General features: G+C 28.3%; 6 protein-coding genes across 7 annotated transcripts in view; 2 read left to right on the forward strand and 4 right to left on the reverse strand.

The window, feature by feature from the left end:
- The window catches only part of LOC127284651 (cadherin-87A), a 92823-nt gene extending 90392 nt beyond the window's left edge, over positions 1-2431 (forward strand). Inside the window, exons 21-25 of the mRNA XM_051310200.1 lie at positions 66-201; positions 329-453; positions 566-667; positions 833-1043; positions 1227-2431. Coding sequence (XP_051166157.1) covers positions 66-201; positions 329-453; positions 566-667; positions 833-1043; positions 1227-1343 — 691 coding nt within the window. The 3' untranslated portion in view covers positions 1344-2431. The remainder of the gene's footprint in view (positions 1-65; positions 202-328; positions 454-565; positions 668-832; positions 1044-1226) is intronic.
- A 1602-nt stretch (positions 2432-4033) lies between these two features.
- Positions 4034-5003, reverse strand: LOC127284489 (uncharacterized). The gene is made up of 4 exons (XM_051309934.1): positions 4867-5003; positions 4654-4715; positions 4489-4580; positions 4034-4419 (listed from the first exon to the last, which is right to left on the reverse strand). The coding sequence occupies exons 1-4, from the start codon at positions 4868-4870 to the stop codon at positions 4104-4106; spliced, it is 474 nt and encodes a 157-aa protein (XP_051165891.1). The 5' UTR covers positions 4871-5003; the 3' UTR covers positions 4034-4103.
- Positions 5004-5083: 80 nt separating this feature from the next.
- On the reverse strand, positions 5084-6092 carry LOC127284488 (uncharacterized). Its single transcript, XM_051309933.1, has 3 exons — positions 5754-6092; positions 5505-5677; positions 5084-5430 (listed from the first exon to the last, which is right to left on the reverse strand). Exons 1-3 carry the CDS (start codon positions 5961-5963, stop codon positions 5181-5183), a joined length of 633 nt encoding a protein of 210 aa, XP_051165890.1. The 5' UTR covers positions 5964-6092; the 3' UTR covers positions 5084-5180.
- A 267-nt stretch (positions 6093-6359) lies between these two features.
- Positions 6360-7221, reverse strand: LOC127284716 (39S ribosomal protein L52, mitochondrial). Its single transcript, XM_051310335.1, has 4 exons — positions 7026-7221; positions 6862-6931; positions 6646-6778; positions 6360-6567 (listed from the first exon to the last, which is right to left on the reverse strand). Exons 1-4 carry the CDS (start codon positions 7063-7065, stop codon positions 6415-6417), a joined length of 396 nt encoding a protein of 131 aa, XP_051166292.1. The 5' UTR covers positions 7066-7221; the 3' UTR covers positions 6360-6414.
- A 193-nt stretch (positions 7222-7414) lies between these two features.
- LOC127284712 (armadillo repeat-containing protein 8-like) lies at positions 7415-14004 on the forward strand. 2 transcript variants are annotated; one of them, XM_051310324.1, is made up of 8 exons: positions 7415-7576; positions 7707-7780; positions 8031-8490; positions 11437-11931; positions 12006-12297; positions 12357-12880; positions 12948-13114; positions 13210-14004. In XM_051310324.1, the coding sequence occupies exons 1-8, from the start codon at positions 7550-7552 to the stop codon at positions 13244-13246; spliced, it is 2076 nt and encodes a 691-aa protein (XP_051166281.1). In that variant the 5' UTR covers positions 7415-7549; the 3' UTR covers positions 13247-14004. The 2 variants fall into 2 exon arrangements, with proteins under 2 accessions (XP_051166281.1, XP_051166282.1); XM_051310325.1 differs by having other exon boundaries at positions 8031-8481.
- LOC127284714 (islet cell autoantigen 1-like protein) lies at positions 13545-16681 on the reverse strand. The gene is made up of 6 exons (XM_051310328.1): positions 16526-16681; positions 15846-16114; positions 15432-15774; positions 15080-15355; positions 14382-15018; positions 13545-14315 (listed from the first exon to the last, which is right to left on the reverse strand). The coding sequence occupies exons 1-6, from the start codon at positions 16534-16536 to the stop codon at positions 14199-14201; spliced, it is 1653 nt and encodes a 550-aa protein (XP_051166285.1). The 5' UTR covers positions 16537-16681; the 3' UTR covers positions 13545-14198.
- Between the last annotated feature and the right edge of the window lie 225 nt (positions 16682-16906).

Genomic DNA, 16906 nt, shown 5'->3' on the forward strand with positions numbered 1-16906 from the left:
AAAAAAATATTTTTTTAAAAATAAATAAAAAATTTTTGTTAAACTCGAAATATTTTTAATTCAAGGTGTGATATGTACTTGCACGTTGTGAATCCAAAGACACAGACAATATTTCCCATTTCACATGTGTTGAAAGTAATTGATGCTAAATACGATTTTCTCAAGGATTATTACGCTGGATTTGCAATTGTCAATGTTGTGGTGAGAATCAAAAGAATTTAATAATAAATTTAAAATATTCAGAAAGGTTATTCTCAAAAAAATGTTTTCAATTTTATAATTAATAAAAATTAAGGGCAAAAAAAATTATCGAATTTTCTTTTAATAGCCGGCTTATGCAGGAGTTCAGGAAGAACCATTCGATCCAGCTTTAGCAGCTTTAATTGCTCTTCTCGTAGTTCTTTTAGTCGGTGCCGTTACTGTCACAGTTGTTTGCTGTTGCTTAAAACACTGGTAAATAATTGATAATTAATTAGTTCTTAACATTATAGATTAATTATTACTCATCAATTATTATTTTAAATTATTTAAATTTAACAAATTATTTATGAAATTAAATTTGTAGGGTTATCACCGTTCCGAATGACATCAGAAAGAAAGATGGTTTGATTAAAAAACAAATTATAGATGAATTAAACACAACGGAAAATCCCTTGTGGATCGAACAGTGAGTCATTTATTTTCTAATAAATATTTAAATAATATTATTTGTTTTAATGCTTAATTTATGTATTTTATTTTATTATATTATTATTTAAGAAATAATAAATTTTGTTAATAATTTAAAAGAATGTGAGTTAAATTTATTTACACTGAATATATTTTTTTTTAGAAAATTAAAATTGTACGAGGAACAGGAATTGACGATGCAGGTCTTTAGTGAACCGGAAGGAGGCCTAAGCACTGAAAGGCGAGGAAGCAATGTAAGTATTGGTATGGGCGATACATCTCAAGACAATACTTATGCGACAATTCAACATCCACTGCCAAATAGACGTCGTCCCACGACTCCTGATTACACAACTTTGCCCGGAAATCGTAATGTGAGTCACGTACTTTAATTTTTCTAATTACATTATTAATATTACCAATTATACTATTAGTAATAATAAATCTATTAGTTTTTAATTTTAATTATTAGTAATTAAATTTTATTCCACTGGAATTTATTTATTAATTTAATTTGAAATAAATATGAATAAACTAAAGAAATACCTTTATTTTAGATGTACGAAGCAGCGATGGGTTTTCAAGGTTCTACATTTCAACCATCGGCAAACGTGATGCCACAATTAACACTCGATCGCGATGGACAGCCTCAATTTGTTTCCGGTCTTGTGTGAAAAGCTTTTTTATTCAATTGTCTCCATTTTGGGGGGACGCTTTCAATTCTTCTTCCTCTTTTTTCGTATACGTTTTACGAAAAAAAAAAAAACAACAAAAAGAAACAAAACGACTGCATTTACACGGATGTGCCACTTTGACAATAACCGGGTAGTATGGTTAATCTTCCGTGTAAGTACTCGCGTTCAATTATACATTTTTTTTTTATTATTCCATATTAGTGACAATTTAGATTTTTTTTTCTGAATATTATTTTTTATCTAATTTTCTCTCACGGGACTGAGTTTCCAAGAAGAAGGAAGTAGTTTTTTTTTATAGAATACTCTTTTTTATCAGATCAAAAAAAAAAAAAATTAGTTTTATATTTTTTTTCTAATAAAACTTTTGTTTTATTAGACGATCAATGCTTTATCTAATTTTCATATTGAATATATATTAAAGCATGTTATGAAATTAAATTAATTGATTAATTAAAAAAAATTAAATTGAAATTAATTATTGAATGTTAATACAATGAAATAATCGTAGTAATAATAGAATGTCATTATACACTTTTTATACGAGATCATGAAACTTGTCATTTTAAGCGGAAGGCAAAAATGAAAGTGAACTCGAACTGAGAATGAAAAAAAAAAAAAAAAACAGTTGATATTATTATTGAAATCATAAGTATACATTCCTTATAGCCAATATTATGTACATGTATATATGTGTACGATGACAAACTAAAGTTTAAGGGGAAAAATAAATGAAACAAGTAGCAAAATGCTCAAAGTACAGTATTCAGAAAACAGAAGCTTGGCACGACAAATATATGTATACAAAATTGTCTCAGTAACTGATTTCTCACTGGCACAAGTTTTTAAAATTTTTTTCTTCAAAATTATAATTTACTATCAAGTATTTTCATTTTCATTAAGAATTTTGCAAAACTTTTTGTGAAAATAAATTATAATTAGATCTCAGTTATAATTATAATTACACAATTGTAATTGTCGAGAAAGAAATAGAAAATTGGCAAGTGAATGAGAAGAAACAAAAAAAAGCTGCACTAGAAATATTAAATTCGCACAAAACAAAAAAAAGAGAAATTTCTTCTCGTTTACTTGTATTTGTTTTTAGTTTTTTGAAATTTGCATCCCTGAGACGATAATCAGTTACTCGTGGCTCCAGTATAGTTAAATGTGTAGATTCCGTCCAGCCCATTTCTATTTAACAATTATTTTCTCGTTATATATATATTTGTAAATTTTTAAATATTATTATTATTATTATATATATTTAAAGGTTTGCACATTTTTTTGTAAACGAAACAAAAAAAATATATACATATATTTTAATCTAAGTTACGTTTTAACAAATGTCTGCAGTTTATCACTGCCGAGATTGGGAAAAAAAAAAAAAATATCGTTAGTCGTTATGTATAATAAGTTTTAAGTTGAATATTAAAGATTCAACGTCTGTTTTTAACCTGACAAAAAAAAAATCTGTGATTGAATCTTATTAAGAAACATAATTAATTGTTAATTTAAATTGAATCTATGGGTGAGATGATGGGCGGACATAGTCATATCATAGATAAGTAAAAAAAACAAGGATGTCGTTCGCAATGAATCTCGAGTGCTTACATTTTTTTTTTGTCACGAGAGAGAAAGAGAGAGAAAGTTAAGACGATTTCGCTGTATCCAAAATCAAACGGGAAAAAACTTTTTTTTTTTTTAATATTAAATATTTTTTTTAAGTTTCTCACTTGTGCCGTCCCCGTTCAAAAAGCGATTCGCTTTATAAAAAGGTTAACTGCGAACGGCTTTCACCGTACGAATAGCTCATACTCGAATAAATAAACACGATCATCTATAAATGCATTTAGTACAATCCATTGTCATTAATATTATTGTTAGATGGTTATCATTATCATCGGTAGTGTGACGACATTGTCTGTTTCTTCATCATGAACTGATTGTAATATTGTAACATATTTTATGTAAGCGATTAATATAAAAATATTCATACACTGTAAAAAAAGTATTTTCTATCATTTTACCAATAGGGTGATTCTCTCAAAAAGGACAAATTACGCTTTTAAGATATTTTGTTAAAAAATATGAAAATTAATTGAAATTATTTAAAATTGTGTCAGCCATACTTTAGGATTTAACAATTTTCAATCGGACCACTAAAGAAAATTTTAAAAAAAGGTAAAATAACTGAAATATTAAATAAAAACTGATGTTACGGAATGGAGTTTTAACACTAGTTTTCATTCAATAATTCAGTTGTTTGCCATTTTTTTGAAATTTTCTTTAGTGATCCCATAAAAATTTGTTGAATTTTATCGTATGGCTGGGAGAATGTTTATTAATTGAAATTAATGTTATTATTTTTTAACAAAAACCTCGTCCAAAAATTGTGCACAAATAATTTGTTCTTTTTGAGAGAATCACCCAATAATCTTTTGTTTTCATTTTTCAAAATTGGAAAAATAATTATACGAAGAATTTTTTTAAATTTGTTTATTTGTAATTCATTATAAATTATAATATGAATAATTTGTTAATAACAAATGTTTTGTATTTTTCTTCTACTGATTTTTAAATAATAATAATCTTAATATTTAATTAAATCAAAACACCGGTTCTTTAAAAGTATTAACTTTTAAAGAACCGGTGTTAAGAAAACAGAATATAAATTGTAGACATTATTTTTTTTTTTAGAGTTTTGAACGATAAAATTTAATAGAAGAAAATAATTTCTAATTTCTATTTTTTCTGAAGTGTATCATTTGCTTCTTTTTCCTTTAATGTTGTATTGGTTTCTTTTTTGATTTCTTTTGCAGAAATAGATTCGTTTTGAGATTTTTTTGGAGCGTAATCAAAAACACATTTCACAGCTTCCGGCTGATCCCACCAAAGTTTATATCCTTTTTTTGATGGAATTTTTCTATTATTTCCACAAGCCAAACAAGTCCACTTTATTGCTTTTGTGGGTTTTGATATTAAACGAACACGTGCTGTTTTGCCAGGAATAAGCGGAGATTGACAACGTTTACAAATTGTCCTTTTTACAGCTGGTTCCCTAAAATAGTACATGATTAAAAAAAAAATTTTTAATAACAAACGTTAACAAAAAAAAAGGTGTACTTACATTCGCAGTACTGCTTTCTTTGCACAGCCAACCACCAAGGAGCCATATTGTGAAGCCAGTGGTAAGTTTTTATTTACAATATTTTGACTCGCCTGAAAAATATTTTATTTATTTAGTTTTTATTCCATATAAGAGTATAATAACAGAGAGAAAAATAATGTTTACCTGATACAAATAATTCATTCGTTCGAAAACATCTTTTCCTTGACAATGCTTAGTTTCTTTTTCTGCAAATAATATTATAAACAAAATTTGTAGTTTCAAAATTATTTCAAAAACATTTTTAATTTCATCCATAAAACTAACCTCAAATTGAAACAAAAAAATTATATTTCTCTAGGTATTTATTATATTTATTTGTAAAATATGTAAACTTACCCATTATCAGAATAAATATTAATTCATTTTATTTTTGCATAATGCAATTAAACTTAAATATATTATTAATTTGTTTAATATTTGTAAGCACGCACGCAGTCACATCACACTGAAGTGAACGCTTATTTTGAGGTTATGTTTGCCAAACGCCAAAAAAGTTATAATGGACAAAAGATTTTAAAATTTAATTTAATAAAATCAATTATTAAAACTATGCTTATATTTTTTTAAATTAAAATTTTATTTTAATAACATTGAAAATACAATTATATAAATATTTACAATATCCCTAGAATAAAAAATATTCAATTTATCTACAAATCCTTACAATATCGAGATAAAACAGGTGGAGTTGGTCTAGCTGTTTTGCTTATTCTACTTGTATGAAGCATTTGTGTTAAAGGAGTTAAAAATTCGTCTTTTACAAATTCATTTTTAATTTTTCTTTCCGTTGGCGTTGATGCATCAAATTGTTTTAATTTTGATTTCCACGGAATATATGGCGTTGATTCCACGTATGGATTTTCAGAATTTTTTATACTTATATTTTCACATTCAGAATTGCTAAAAATAAAATAAAGTTAAAAGCATTTTTTTTTCGTAAATAAATAAATTGATATAGATATAAATTAACATACCTGAAATTTTCTACTTCCTCTTTTGGTGAAACATAACCATTTTCAACAAAAAGAGTTTCTATATCCGAACATTGTTGCATTAAATCATCGCATATACTCCTGGAATCGTTTATAAATTGTCGCATTTCCTCTAAATTCTTTTTACTTTCTGTCACATCATTTTCTACATTTTTCTGTTATACAAAACAAAATGATTAATTTTTAAATTCAATTCGAGATTCAAAGTAGGTTAAATAATTTATTTCTTACTTTTAATTCAATGACAGTTTTTAATATCGTTTCAGTTGCTTCATGTGCTTTTGCAGTTTCTTGTAAATTTTCTTTATTGCCAGCATTAACTGCATATCTAAAGTGCCCACCAATATGAATATGCGGAGCACTCCAAATTTCACTTAAATTATTAATTCCATCATCTAACATTCGTCCTCTCTCCTTCAATTTATAAAAGTAATCAGCCATTTAGAATTTGTTTAAAAAATAATAATCACTTTGCACTATTACAATAATTAATTAATAAAAAGGAAAATAAATAGTAGGTACTTGTTTTGTTGTTATAGAATGCAGCCTTCTGCTTTAACTGTCAAATTATTCAAACAAACTCTGAAGTTAGTCACTAGTGACTGCACCATGATATTTGTCCACCAATCAGAAAATAGAAAAATTAATAATGGCGCATACGCGTAAGTTTATTTTTCATTGGTTGAATTATTACCACACTTTTTTAAAATTAATATTTAATTTTTTTAAATTATTTAATTCTAAATAAAATAATTTAATAAATATAATATTTTTATTTAAATTGTTTTTGTTAATAAATGTTAAGCTTTATAAACAAAAATTACTGAAAAGTACAAGTTTAGAATTTGAAAAAATTTATTTTCTAAACTAATAACAGAAATTAAATGACAAACTATGAATCATTATTTTTGTTTAACAATAATTGACCTTTTGGTTTTAATTTGTTGCGTAAAATTTCATCTCTCTCTTTTTTCTTTTCCTCTATTAATCTATTGTATCGTTCGACAGCATAATCAACTTCTCCAACTAATTTCACAATTTTAGCCTAAAAAAAATGTTTAGTTAATAAAAATTGATTAATTTTCAATAGTATAACAAAATAAAGTAAATGGAAAATATTTACAGCGTATTCGCGATTTTTAACTAATTTTCTGTTTTGATTGACACCTAAGGGAACTGGTCTTCCATCCTTAAATGAATAATCGGGTAAATTTGTTAAAGGACCAAATCCATTTGGATTCGTTGTTAAGCGTCTCCTAAAAACAAAAAAAAAACAATTAAACAAATTATAACCAATAAATCTTAATTATAAGTACAATTTAATTTTTTTTAAACTTACTCTCTTCTCCATTTTTGATCAATGCATGAAACAGAAGAAGTTTTAAATCCTTTCACTAAAATGTTGAGATCTAAAAATGATAAAATATATTTCTCGTATTCTTTTATTTTAAAGTAATTTAATTTAATAACGCATTACATTGTAAAATGAATTAAAAAACTAACCTGTTCGAGTACAATGTGTAATACTTTTAAAAAGTGCCATTCCGTTTGTTTTTTTTTTTGTATTTTTACACTAATATCTTTATTTATCAGATGTTTTCAATTTTTAAGAATGATAATAACTTTTACATATTATAAATAAATAATAGTTCAATAATGAAAAATACAGCACTTCAAGTTGTCAATAGAGAATTTTAGGTTATGTTTATATTTATCACAAAATCAAAATATTAAAAATTTCAAACGATATAATAAAATTTTTGTTAAAATACAATATAGAATTAAATTAGTACAAACAACTAAATAAACAACTAATCAAAATATAAACAATTAAATATTATAATTAAAAACAAAATTTCTCTGGTGGTTGTTTTTTGTATTATAGAATATTGCTCAGTCGATAATAGTCGCATGTGTTATGTTGTGAACATTGGTGGAGGCTACTTCTTCTTTGCAAAAATCTTTTAAGAAAACTATCGGTTTTTATAAAAGAAAAATATATTTATGTGAAGAACAATAAGAAAACGATGGTTTCGGTAATGCAGCCATTTATGGTAAGTTAAAAACAATTTCTCACGAATGACAAATTAAAATCAGTTCTCTTGACACCTTTGAGATTTGACAATTTTACATTTTATAATATAAAAAGAGATTTTTATCAATTTATTTAATCTTCATTTACAGGATGTTGAAAGCTCAAGAAGTTACATCGATGAACTTTACTCCGTTGATCCACAAAAGTGTCTTGATGCTCTTGTGTAAGTGTTAAACCTCTTATATGAAATGTACATAACCTCAAAAAAAAAAAAAATTTTTTGCGCAATCTTTGCAATATTAACATTATTAATTAGAAATAAAATTATTTTTTAATTTTTCTCACTAGTATTTTTAATTTTCTTTGTGTTTTTCTTTTTTTTCACTGATAACATGAATAGAAATTTCAAAATATGAAATAATTTTATATTTAATTTTTAAGTAATTGTATTAATTTCATATAAATCATAATAGGTGTCTAAAAAATTCTGTGATTGGAAGTAATAGACAGAAGGGTTCTGTCATTGCTCAAGGAGTTGTTCCACGATTATTGCAATTATTGGGCGATATTTCGGGATCAATAACAGATCGTATTCGTTTAGAAGCTGCGGTAACATTGGGCTCACTTGCAAAAGGAACTGATCAACATGTTGTTGCTCTTATAGATCTTGGTGTTGTTCCATTAATTTTACAAGTATTAATGACAACATCACTTGTCGATCCAATAACTGATGGAAAAACAAGAATCAATGATTTATTAATAGAAGCATGTTTAAGATGTTTACGAACTGTTTTTCAACATTCATCAGCGCCTGTTCATACTATTTATCAAAATCCTTCCCTTGTACCACGTTTACTTTCACTTGCGAGTCGTTCTGTTACATCGCAAATTTGCATCGCTACTATTTTAACCACAGCTTGCAAGGTAATTAAAGTTAGTAAAAATTAGATTAATTGAATTGTAATTAATTACACAGGCACACAAAAAAAAAAGTTGTCTGTTTCTTGAACTAGACATATATTTCCTACAGTATTTTGGCTCGCTGAAACCGAATCTGAGCTCAGAATTGCTCCATCACCCTCAGTTTTTTTTTAAATCGACCAAAACCACCCTTAAACGGACAAATTCACACTTCGGAGATAAAAAATAAGTCAACTTATTTTTTTAAAAAAACCGAATTTTACATCTACGAAACTTTGCTCCCCTAACTCAAAAACAAAGCCAGCATTGATCCAGCACCCCCTTAATTTTTTTAATCGAAAAAACTACCCCTAATCTGAAGAATCAAATTTAGGAGGTAAAACAATAAAATAACTGATTAAAAAATTTTATAACCAGGTATTTTTACTCCAGCAAAGCAGAAACAAAGCCAGAAATGCTCCCTCACCCTCTAAATTTTTTTTAAATCGACAAAACCACCCTTAAATAGAAAAATTCAAATTTAATAAGTAAAAAATATTAAATTACAGGTTTTTTTAAAAACAGAACCTTACATTTATGTAGTTTTGCTCTTCTAACTCAAAAAAATAAAGCCAGCATTGTTCCATCACCCTCTGAAGTTTTTTAATTAAAAAAAACTACCCTTAATCTAAAGAATCAAACTTAGGAGATAATACAATATAATTATATTGTATTACCTCCTAAGTTTGATTCTTTGGTGGTTTTTTCGATTTAAAAAAATTTTAGAGGGTGAGGGAGCATTTCTGGCTTTGTTTCCGCATTGCTGGAGTAAAAATACATGGTTATAAACTTTTTTAATCAGTTATTTTATTGTTTTACCTCCTAAGTTTGATTCTACAGATTAAGGGTAGTTTTTTCGATTTAAAAAAATTCAGAGGGTAATAGATCAATGCTGGCTTTATTTTTTTGAGTTAGTAGAGCAAAACTACATACATGTAAGGTTCTGTTTTTAAAAAAAGCCGGTAATTTAATATTTTTTTACTTCTTAAATTTGAATTTTTCTATTTAAGGGTGGTTTTTCGATTTAAAAAAATTCAGAGGGTGATGGATCAATGATGGCTTCATTTTTTTGATTTAGTAGAGCAAAACTACATACATGTAAGGTTCTGTTTTTAAAAAAAGCCGGTAATTTAATATTTTTTTAATTCTTAAATTTGAATTTTTCTATTTATGGGTGATTTTTCGATTTAAAAAAAATTTAGAGGGTGAGGGAGAATTTCTGGCTTTGTTTCTGCCTTGCGGGAGTAAAAATACCTGGTTATAAACTTTTTTAATCAGTTATTTTATTGTTTTACCTCCTGAATTTGATTCTTCAGATTAGGGGTAGTTTTTTCGATTTAAAAAAATTCAGAGGGTGATGGATCAATGCTGGCTTTATTTTTTTGACTTAGTAGAGCAAAACTACATACATGTAAGGTTCTGTTTTTAAAAAAAGCCGGTAATTTAATATTTTTTTACTTATTAAATTTGAATTTTTCTATTTAAGGGTGGTTTTTCGATTTAAAAAAAATTTAGAGGGTGAGGGAGCATTTGTGGCTTTGTTTTTGCCTTGCGGGAGTAGAAATACCTGGTTATAAAATTTTTTAATCAGTTATTTTATTGTTTTACCTCCTGAATTTGATTCTTCAGATTAGGGATAGTTTTTTCGATTTAAAAAAATTCAGAGGGTGATGGATCAATGCTGGCTTTATTTTTTTGATTTAGAAGAGCAAAACTACATACATGTAAGGTTCTGTTTTTAAAAAAAGCCGGTAATTTAATATTTTTTTACTTCTTAAATTTGAATTTTTCTATTTAAGGGTGGTTTTTCGATTTAAAAAAAAATTTAGAGGGTGAGGGAGCATTTCTGGCTTTGTTTCTGCCTTGCTGGAGTAAAAATACATGGTTATAAACTTTTTTAATCAGTTATTTTATGGTTTTACCTCCTAAGTTTGATTCTACAGATTAAGGGTAGTTTTTTCGATTTAAAAAAATTCAGAGGGTGATGGATCAATGCTGGCTTTATTTTTTTGACTTAGTAGAGCAAAACTACATACATGTAAGGTTCTGTTTTTAAAAAAAGCCGGTAATTTAATATTTTTTTACTTCTTAAATTTGAATTTTTCTATTTAAGGGTGGTTTTTCGATTTAAAAAAAATTTAGAGGATGAGGGAGCATTTCTGGCTTTGTTTCTGCCTTGCTGGAGTAAAAATACATGGTTATAAACTTTTTTAATCAGTTATTTTATGGTTTTACCTCCTAAGTTTGATTCTACAGATTAAGGGTAGTTTTTTCGATTTAAAAAAATTCAGAGGGTGATGGATCAATGCTGGCTTTATTTTTTTGACTTAGTAGAGCAAAACTACATACATGTAAGGTTCTGTTTTTAAAAAAAGCCGGTAATTTAATATTTTTTTACTTCTTAAATTTGAATTTTTCTATTTAAGGGTGGTTTTTCGATTTAAAAAAAAATTTAGAGGGTGAGGGAGCATTTCTGGCTTTGTTTCTGCTTTGCTGGAGTAAAAATACCTGGTTATAAAATTTTTTAATCAGTTATTTTATTGTTTTACCTCCTGAATTTGATTCTTCAGATTAGGGGTAGTTTTTTCGATTAAAAAAATTAAGGGGATGCTGGATCAATGCTGGCTTTGTTTTTGAGTTAGTGGAGCAAAGTTTCGTAGATGTAAAATTCGGTTTTTTTAAAAAATAAGTTGACTTATTTTTTATCTCCGAAGTGTGAATTTGTCCGTTTAAGGGTGGTTTTGGTCGATTTAAAAAAAAACTGAGGGTGATGGAGCAATTCCGAGCTCAGATTCGGTTTCAGCGGGCCAAAATACTATAGAAGATATATGTCTAGTTAAAGAAACAGACAACTTTTTTTTTTTTGTGTGCCTGTGTTATTTTAATGGGATGATTAATGGAAATTTTGTTAATTTAAAGACGGCAGAAGAACAGAATGCTTTATCGAAAGGTGGTGCTGTTGAAACATTGGCTGTACAATTGGATTCATCATTACCAGAAGTACAATTACCGGCATTGGCGTGTTTAGCGAATATGTGCTATCAAAATCATACAGTCTCGGCAATGGTAGCGGCTGCTTCGACAAATAATACACCACAGGGACGTTTAGTTCCAGCGGTATTAGGACAATTAATGGGTAGGGAGAAAAGTTCATTGGTTCAACTTGAGGCTGCTCGTTGTGTTGCCTATATGCATCGAGCTGGTGCATTATCGGCAACTGATCCACGTGTTGTTTATCGAACATTACCGTGTCTTGTGAGATTGTGTCATCGTGATCGACCTCCACGTGAAAGAGTAGCGGCGGCTGAAACACTCGCCTATCTCACTGAAGTTGATACCGATTTGCAACGTCTTGCTTCCATTAGTAATCATCTTATTCCAACTTTGGCGGAATTTTTAAGGCCACATCCTCAGGTAGATTTTCTATTTTTTTTTTCGATTCGATTTTTGACATTGTTTAGAAAATTTTCTATTTTAATGTTAATTAGGTGCAAGATACGTCCTTGTCTCAAGATATGCGACAAGCGGCATTTAGGGCTTTTGCATCATTGGGAGCGAACGATGAAGATATTCGTAAACGTATTATTGAAACACAGAGTTTAATGGAGCATGTTGTGTCTGGACTTCAAGATCCTGGTGGTCCTAGAGTTCGTTTAGCCGCCGTGAGATGTTTACATTCATTATCAAGAAGTGTTCAACAATTGCGAACAACATTTCAAGATCACGCTGTTTGGAAACCATTGATGCAATTGTTACACGGAGCTGATAAAGGATTAGAAGGTAAAAAATCATTTTAATGAAAATTTTTACATTTTTTAATTAACAAATTTTGTTTTCAGGAAGAGGAGAAGGCGAAGAAGATTTATTAACAGTTGCGTCGAGTACTTTATGTAATCTTCTATTAGAATTTAGTCCAAGTAAGGAACCAATTTTAGAATCGGGAGGTGTTGAACTTCTTTGCTCGTTGACAAAACGTCCTGATCCGGCGTTACGTCTCAATGGAATTTGGGCTTTGATGAATGTTGCTTTTCAAGCAGAGCAGCGAGTAAAATCACAAATTCTCTCGTGTTTGGGTACCGATCAGATATTTCGTCTTCTCGCTGATCCGGAACTTGCGGTTCTCATGAAGACACTTGGACTTTTGAGAAATTTACTCTCAACGAAGGCGCACATTGATCGTATAATGGGAGAGCATGCAACACACGTTATGCAAGCGGTGATTTTGGTTCTTGAAGATCCCGAGCATCCTGCTGATGTTAAGGAACAGGCGCTTTGTATTTTGGCCAATGTTGCCGATGGTGATCGCGCGAGAGATCATATTATGGCCAATGAGGATGTACTCAAGAAACTCATGGACTATATGGTCAGTTATTTAATTTAATTTATCACTCTTCAAATTTTTTAAAATATATTTTGTATTTTTTTTACAGATGCATAGCAATGTAAAATTGCAAGTCGCTGCGATATTTTGTGTATGTAATTTAGTTTGGAAGGAGGAACCCGGTGCTGCACAAAGGCAAGCACGTTTACGAGAATTAGGACTTTATCGAATTTTGCAACAATTGCGTCATACAAAGGATTCACAGCTTTTCGATAAGTAAGTCTTTTATAAAATCCCTAATTTCAATTTCTAATATTTAAAAAAAAACAATTTTTTTACTTCTAATGTAAAAATGAAAATTTTCCTTTCAGAGTGAAAACTGCCCTAGCACAGTTCTTTGATCCGTGAACAAGAAGCGCTTGCCAAACTGCATTAGGTTTTTTACAATTTAACACTGTGATCCCGTGAATCCGTATTTCCTTAAAAACGAGAACCCCCAGATTTAAAAAAAAAAAAAATGTAGAAATTTTAAATTGCATGAGATGCACAGCATAATTCTAAATTATTTCATTTTTAGAGACTCGTGCAATATAATTCCAATGTTGACGACTTGCTTCTTGCTAGATAACATAACAAAAAACAATTTATATAATTTCTTCCGCTTTCTGAAAAATAAGAGACATAAAAACAGAACAAAAAAACTATGTATTGCACCGAATCTTTTATTTTTTTTAATTTTTATCATTCATTTTACATTCATGACACACGAAGCATAGTTTTTATTGTTGAAATATAAATTTTTTGAATTGTTAAGTTTATTTTTTTCCAGTTTCTGCGAAACATTTATACTCATTTGCAATGTACAAAGTAATTTCGTCGATATATATATATATATATATATATATATTTAAAATGCAAGAGCAAGAAAAATTAGAAGAAGAAAGAATATGTTGTAATTCTTTTTATCAGTTTTACAGCTACGAATTCTTTGGTATAAAGTATTTATTAATATTTATCTTTGGTATAAATTCTCTTTTTATATAGTTGACGAAATTGATTGAAAGTTTACCTTAATTCTCTTTGTAAGTACTTCAAGAATTATTATTATTATATGAAAATGGAATGTTTCTGGCAATACCAAATAAATATAGGAATGAAATATTTGATTTTTCGAGAAGCACTTAATTCGATTTTGGACGTGATATTTTTTTTTAAACCTTAGTTTTTTAAGAACAAAAAAGAAAATTGGGAATAGAAATTGATTTGCCATAATCCATTATTATGTTGTCAGGCTTTAACATCATAATTATGAATTTTCATAGATATTTTCATATTTTTTTCGTATATGTTTTTCCGTTAATTAAGCTGGAGCGTTATTAATTTTCGAAAGATTCTCCAGTGAATTATTGGCAAGTGGATCCAATTCAGCAAACAAATCTAACCAAGGATTGCCTTTCTTTCCACTTTTATTTGTTTTCTGCAAAAAAAAAGATTTATTTTTAATTTGTTAATAGTTACTTAAATAATAGAAATAATTTCTTACCGGTTCGCCTCCGGTAATCAATGGTTTCTTTTGTTGTTCAATAGGAATGCAAGCGTCACCCAAACTCTGTTTTAAAATTCCAAGTGGTAAAAATGTATCATCGCCAACAGAATCCCATTCATTGTTGGTACTTGGTCCAACGTTGAGAATATCATTTAATAATGCTATATTTTCCGAGGTGAGTTGTTCCAATTCCAATTGTTGTTGTTGCTGTTGTTGATTTGGATTTTGTGATGTTTGCGGTGTTAAACAAGGACTATTGAAAAAATCATAACCCGATGGCGCATTAAATGAATCCATAGCTAAATCCAATTGGGCTAAATTTTTTTCCAATTCAGATATTGTTTGATCTTTAATTGTTGATGTTTCCATGGAAGTTGAATTTTTTTTCGCTTGCACTAGATTTGAGAAAAATTCCTCAAATTCTTTATCAGTCTCCGATTCAGATGGTTGAGTGTTACCATTTTTTGACATTGTTAATTTTGAATTGAGTTTTTTATCCAATTCAAGAAAGTCTTGTGTTATATTTTCAAAATCAAGAAGTTTATCATCGTCTTTATTGTCAGATTTTGGCTCATCGGCTTTTGCCTCTTGAGCTTCTTCCACACTGTCGTGATATTCATCGAAGAATAATAATCTGAAATTTTATTTTTATTATTATTATTATTATTGTGTATTATAAAAACCAAAGAACATACTTGTCTTTATCGTCAATATCATCATCGCCGCCAGTTTCTCTCGCTAATTTTGAAGAAGTTTCCGCAAGTTCTCGAACAACCATAAAATCATAACGTTGATAGCCCTTAAAACTGTTCGCTATTGTCGAATAAGCTTGCGCTGATTTTTTGGTAAAATTCAAAAGTGTATTTTGATATAAAACCAAAGCATGACTAAACATATTGCATCGAGCTGCTGCCAACAGATCTACTTTTTGAAGACAATCGAGAGTTAAATTGTCAAATGATGATTTTCCTCTGAAATAAAAATGTCCATTTTTTAAAAATTAAATTAAAATGTAACAGAATTTATTATCTTAGAATAATTAAATACCGTCGAACGCGAGTTTGTACTTTTCGAAATTTTTCCAATTGCTTAGTTGTATCGGGATCTAATTCTTGGGAAATATTTTTCATCCAATTAAGTGCAGCTCGATATTCGGTTCTTGCTTTTTCCAATGCTTGAACATTTTGTAAAGTATCTTCAATTGCTCGTTGTCGAAATGTTTCTACCTCTTGATAAAGTCGAACTAATGGCGCACGTAATGCAAGTCTTTGTTGTCCCGAGTATGAGAGTGATTTACCCACGGCTGACATCATTTTTCCAGCTCTTGTTTTGTCTTGTTTTCCAGCCTCTTTTAAAAATCGACCCATTGCATTTTCCTCTTGGGCAAGATCTATAACAGAAAAAAAAGAGATTTAAGTTTTAAATAAAATAAAATAAAAAAAACAATTTTTAATAACTTACTGCATAATCGCTCTTGATATTTATCAATGACTCTCTGTAGAAATGCACATGATTCTTGAATACTTCGAAATAATGCAAGTTTAGCGTCTAATTCAGCGTCAGATGAAACAATACATTCATCATCTTTTTTTCCCAATTTACGAGAAAGCGCCTGTTTTGTCACCCAATATTGATGTTGCATTTTTGTTATAGCCGAATCGTCCATATTTGATCTCTGAACCCATCGGTCGAAAGAATTTCCCGAGATACCCGGTGCACCTCCTCTATCACTTTAAAAAAAGTAGGTTAAAATATTTATTTACCATATACAAATAAATAGAAAAATTATATCATTGTTTATTAAAAATAAGTTTTAATTTAGTTTCACTTTGATAAAAATAATAATTAAGAATATTCTATCCAAATAATAACAAAAAACAAAACAATAAAAGAATAGTAGAACACTCAAGTGCTGGACAATTGTTAAAACAGAGACATTATATATATTGAAAGGCTAAAGTATGTAGATAATTCTTAATGTGTTAAATAAATGAAAGAACGGATATTGTGTGTCTTATCAAGACTTTGATAAGCGTTTATATTCATTAGCATAAAAACTATCCTTGATATATTGATAAAATGTTTATTTATATTGTAATAATTTTAAATTAACAAAAAGATAAGTCTGAGTAAGTACTTACTAAGTATTCATGTTGATTGTTTTACTTTAGTTACTTTCAACAGCTTGTTAATAATAATATGTCATAAAACACTATTTTGACATTTCATTTTGACAGATTAAACATGACGATGGCCATATTGAATTTAGCAGTCGACACAGATTGCAGACGACACAAAAATTTTATCGACAGTTGATAAACAATCCACAAATTATATCGCGCATTATTTGAAAATAAATTCAATTTAAAATAATATAGGAAAAGAAAAAAAAAGTAGGTGTAATTTTTTATTTATAATATATATATGATATCTATATTTAAATTGTTATATGTTAAATAAATTCGCTATCTTTATGTCAAATTTAAAATTAGCGCTAAAAACAAAATGCCATCTTTACTCAG

This window comes from Leptopilina boulardi, unplaced genomic scaffold (genome assembly GCF_019393585.1).
Source record: "Leptopilina boulardi isolate dan_hultmark-lab unplaced genomic scaffold, ZJU_Lbou_2.1 LbouV2_325, whole genome shotgun sequence".
Lineage (NCBI taxonomy): Eukaryota > Metazoa > Arthropoda > Insecta > Hymenoptera > Figitidae > Leptopilina > Leptopilina boulardi.

What these genes read in the sequence shown, in the direction of transcription:
- LOC127284488 (XM_051309933.1), bottom strand. Translation starts at nt 5,963, where the DNA reads ATGGCTGATTACTTTTATAAATTGAAGGAGAGAGGACGAATGTTAGAT. An exon ending in AAACTGTCATTGAATTAAAA is followed by an intron (nt 5,678 to 5,753) that starts GTAAGAAATAAA and finishes TTTGTATAACAG; the next exon opens with AAAAATGTAGAAAATGATGT. An exon ending in GAGGAAGTAGAAAATTTCAG is followed by an intron (nt 5,431 to 5,504) that starts GTATGTTAATTT and finishes TTTTATTTTTAG; the next exon opens with CAATTCTGAATGTGAAAATA.
- LOC127284714 (XM_051310328.1), bottom strand. An exon ending in GATATTGACGATAAAGACAA is followed by an intron (nt 15,019 to 15,079) that starts GTATGTTCTTTG and finishes ATAAAATTTCAG; the next exon opens with ATTATTATTCTTCGATGAAT. An exon ending in TGATTACCGGAGGCGAACCG is followed by an intron (nt 14,316 to 14,381) that starts GTAAGAAATTAT and finishes TTTTTTTTGCAG; the next exon opens with AAAACAAATAAAAGTGGAAA.
- LOC127284716 (XM_051310335.1), bottom strand. Translation starts at nt 7,065, where the DNA reads ATGGCACTTTTTAAAAGTATTACACATTGTACTCGAACAG. An exon ending in GATCAAAAATGGAGAAGAGA is followed by an intron (nt 6,779 to 6,861) that starts GTAAGTTTAAAA and finishes TTTTGTTTTTAG; the next exon opens with GAGACGCTTAACAACGAATC. An exon ending in TTAAAAATCGCGAATACGCT is followed by an intron (nt 6,568 to 6,645) that starts GTAAATATTTTC and finishes CATTTTTTTTAG; the next exon opens with GCTAAAATTGTGAAATTAGT.
- LOC127284712 (XM_051310324.1), top strand. Translation starts at nt 7,550, where the DNA reads ATGGTTTCGGTAATGCAGCCATTTATG. An exon ending in CAGCTTGCAAGGTAATTAAA is followed by an intron (nt 8,491 to 11,436) that starts GTTAGTAAAAAT and finishes GTTAATTTAAAG; the next exon opens with ACGGCAGAAGAACAGAATGC. An exon ending in TTTTAAGGCCACATCCTCAG is followed by an intron (nt 11,932 to 12,005) that starts GTAGATTTTCTA and finishes AATGTTAATTAG; the next exon opens with GTGCAAGATACGTCCTTGTC.
- LOC127284489 (XM_051309934.1), bottom strand. An exon ending in GAATGAATTATTTGTATCAG is followed by an intron (nt 4,581 to 4,653) that starts GTAAACATTATT and finishes AATATTTTTCAG; the next exon opens with GCGAGTCAAAATATTGTAAA. An exon ending in AAGAAAGCAGTACTGCGAAT is followed by an intron (nt 4,420 to 4,488) that starts GTAAGTACACCT and finishes GTACTATTTTAG; the next exon opens with GGAACCAGCTGTAAAAAGGA.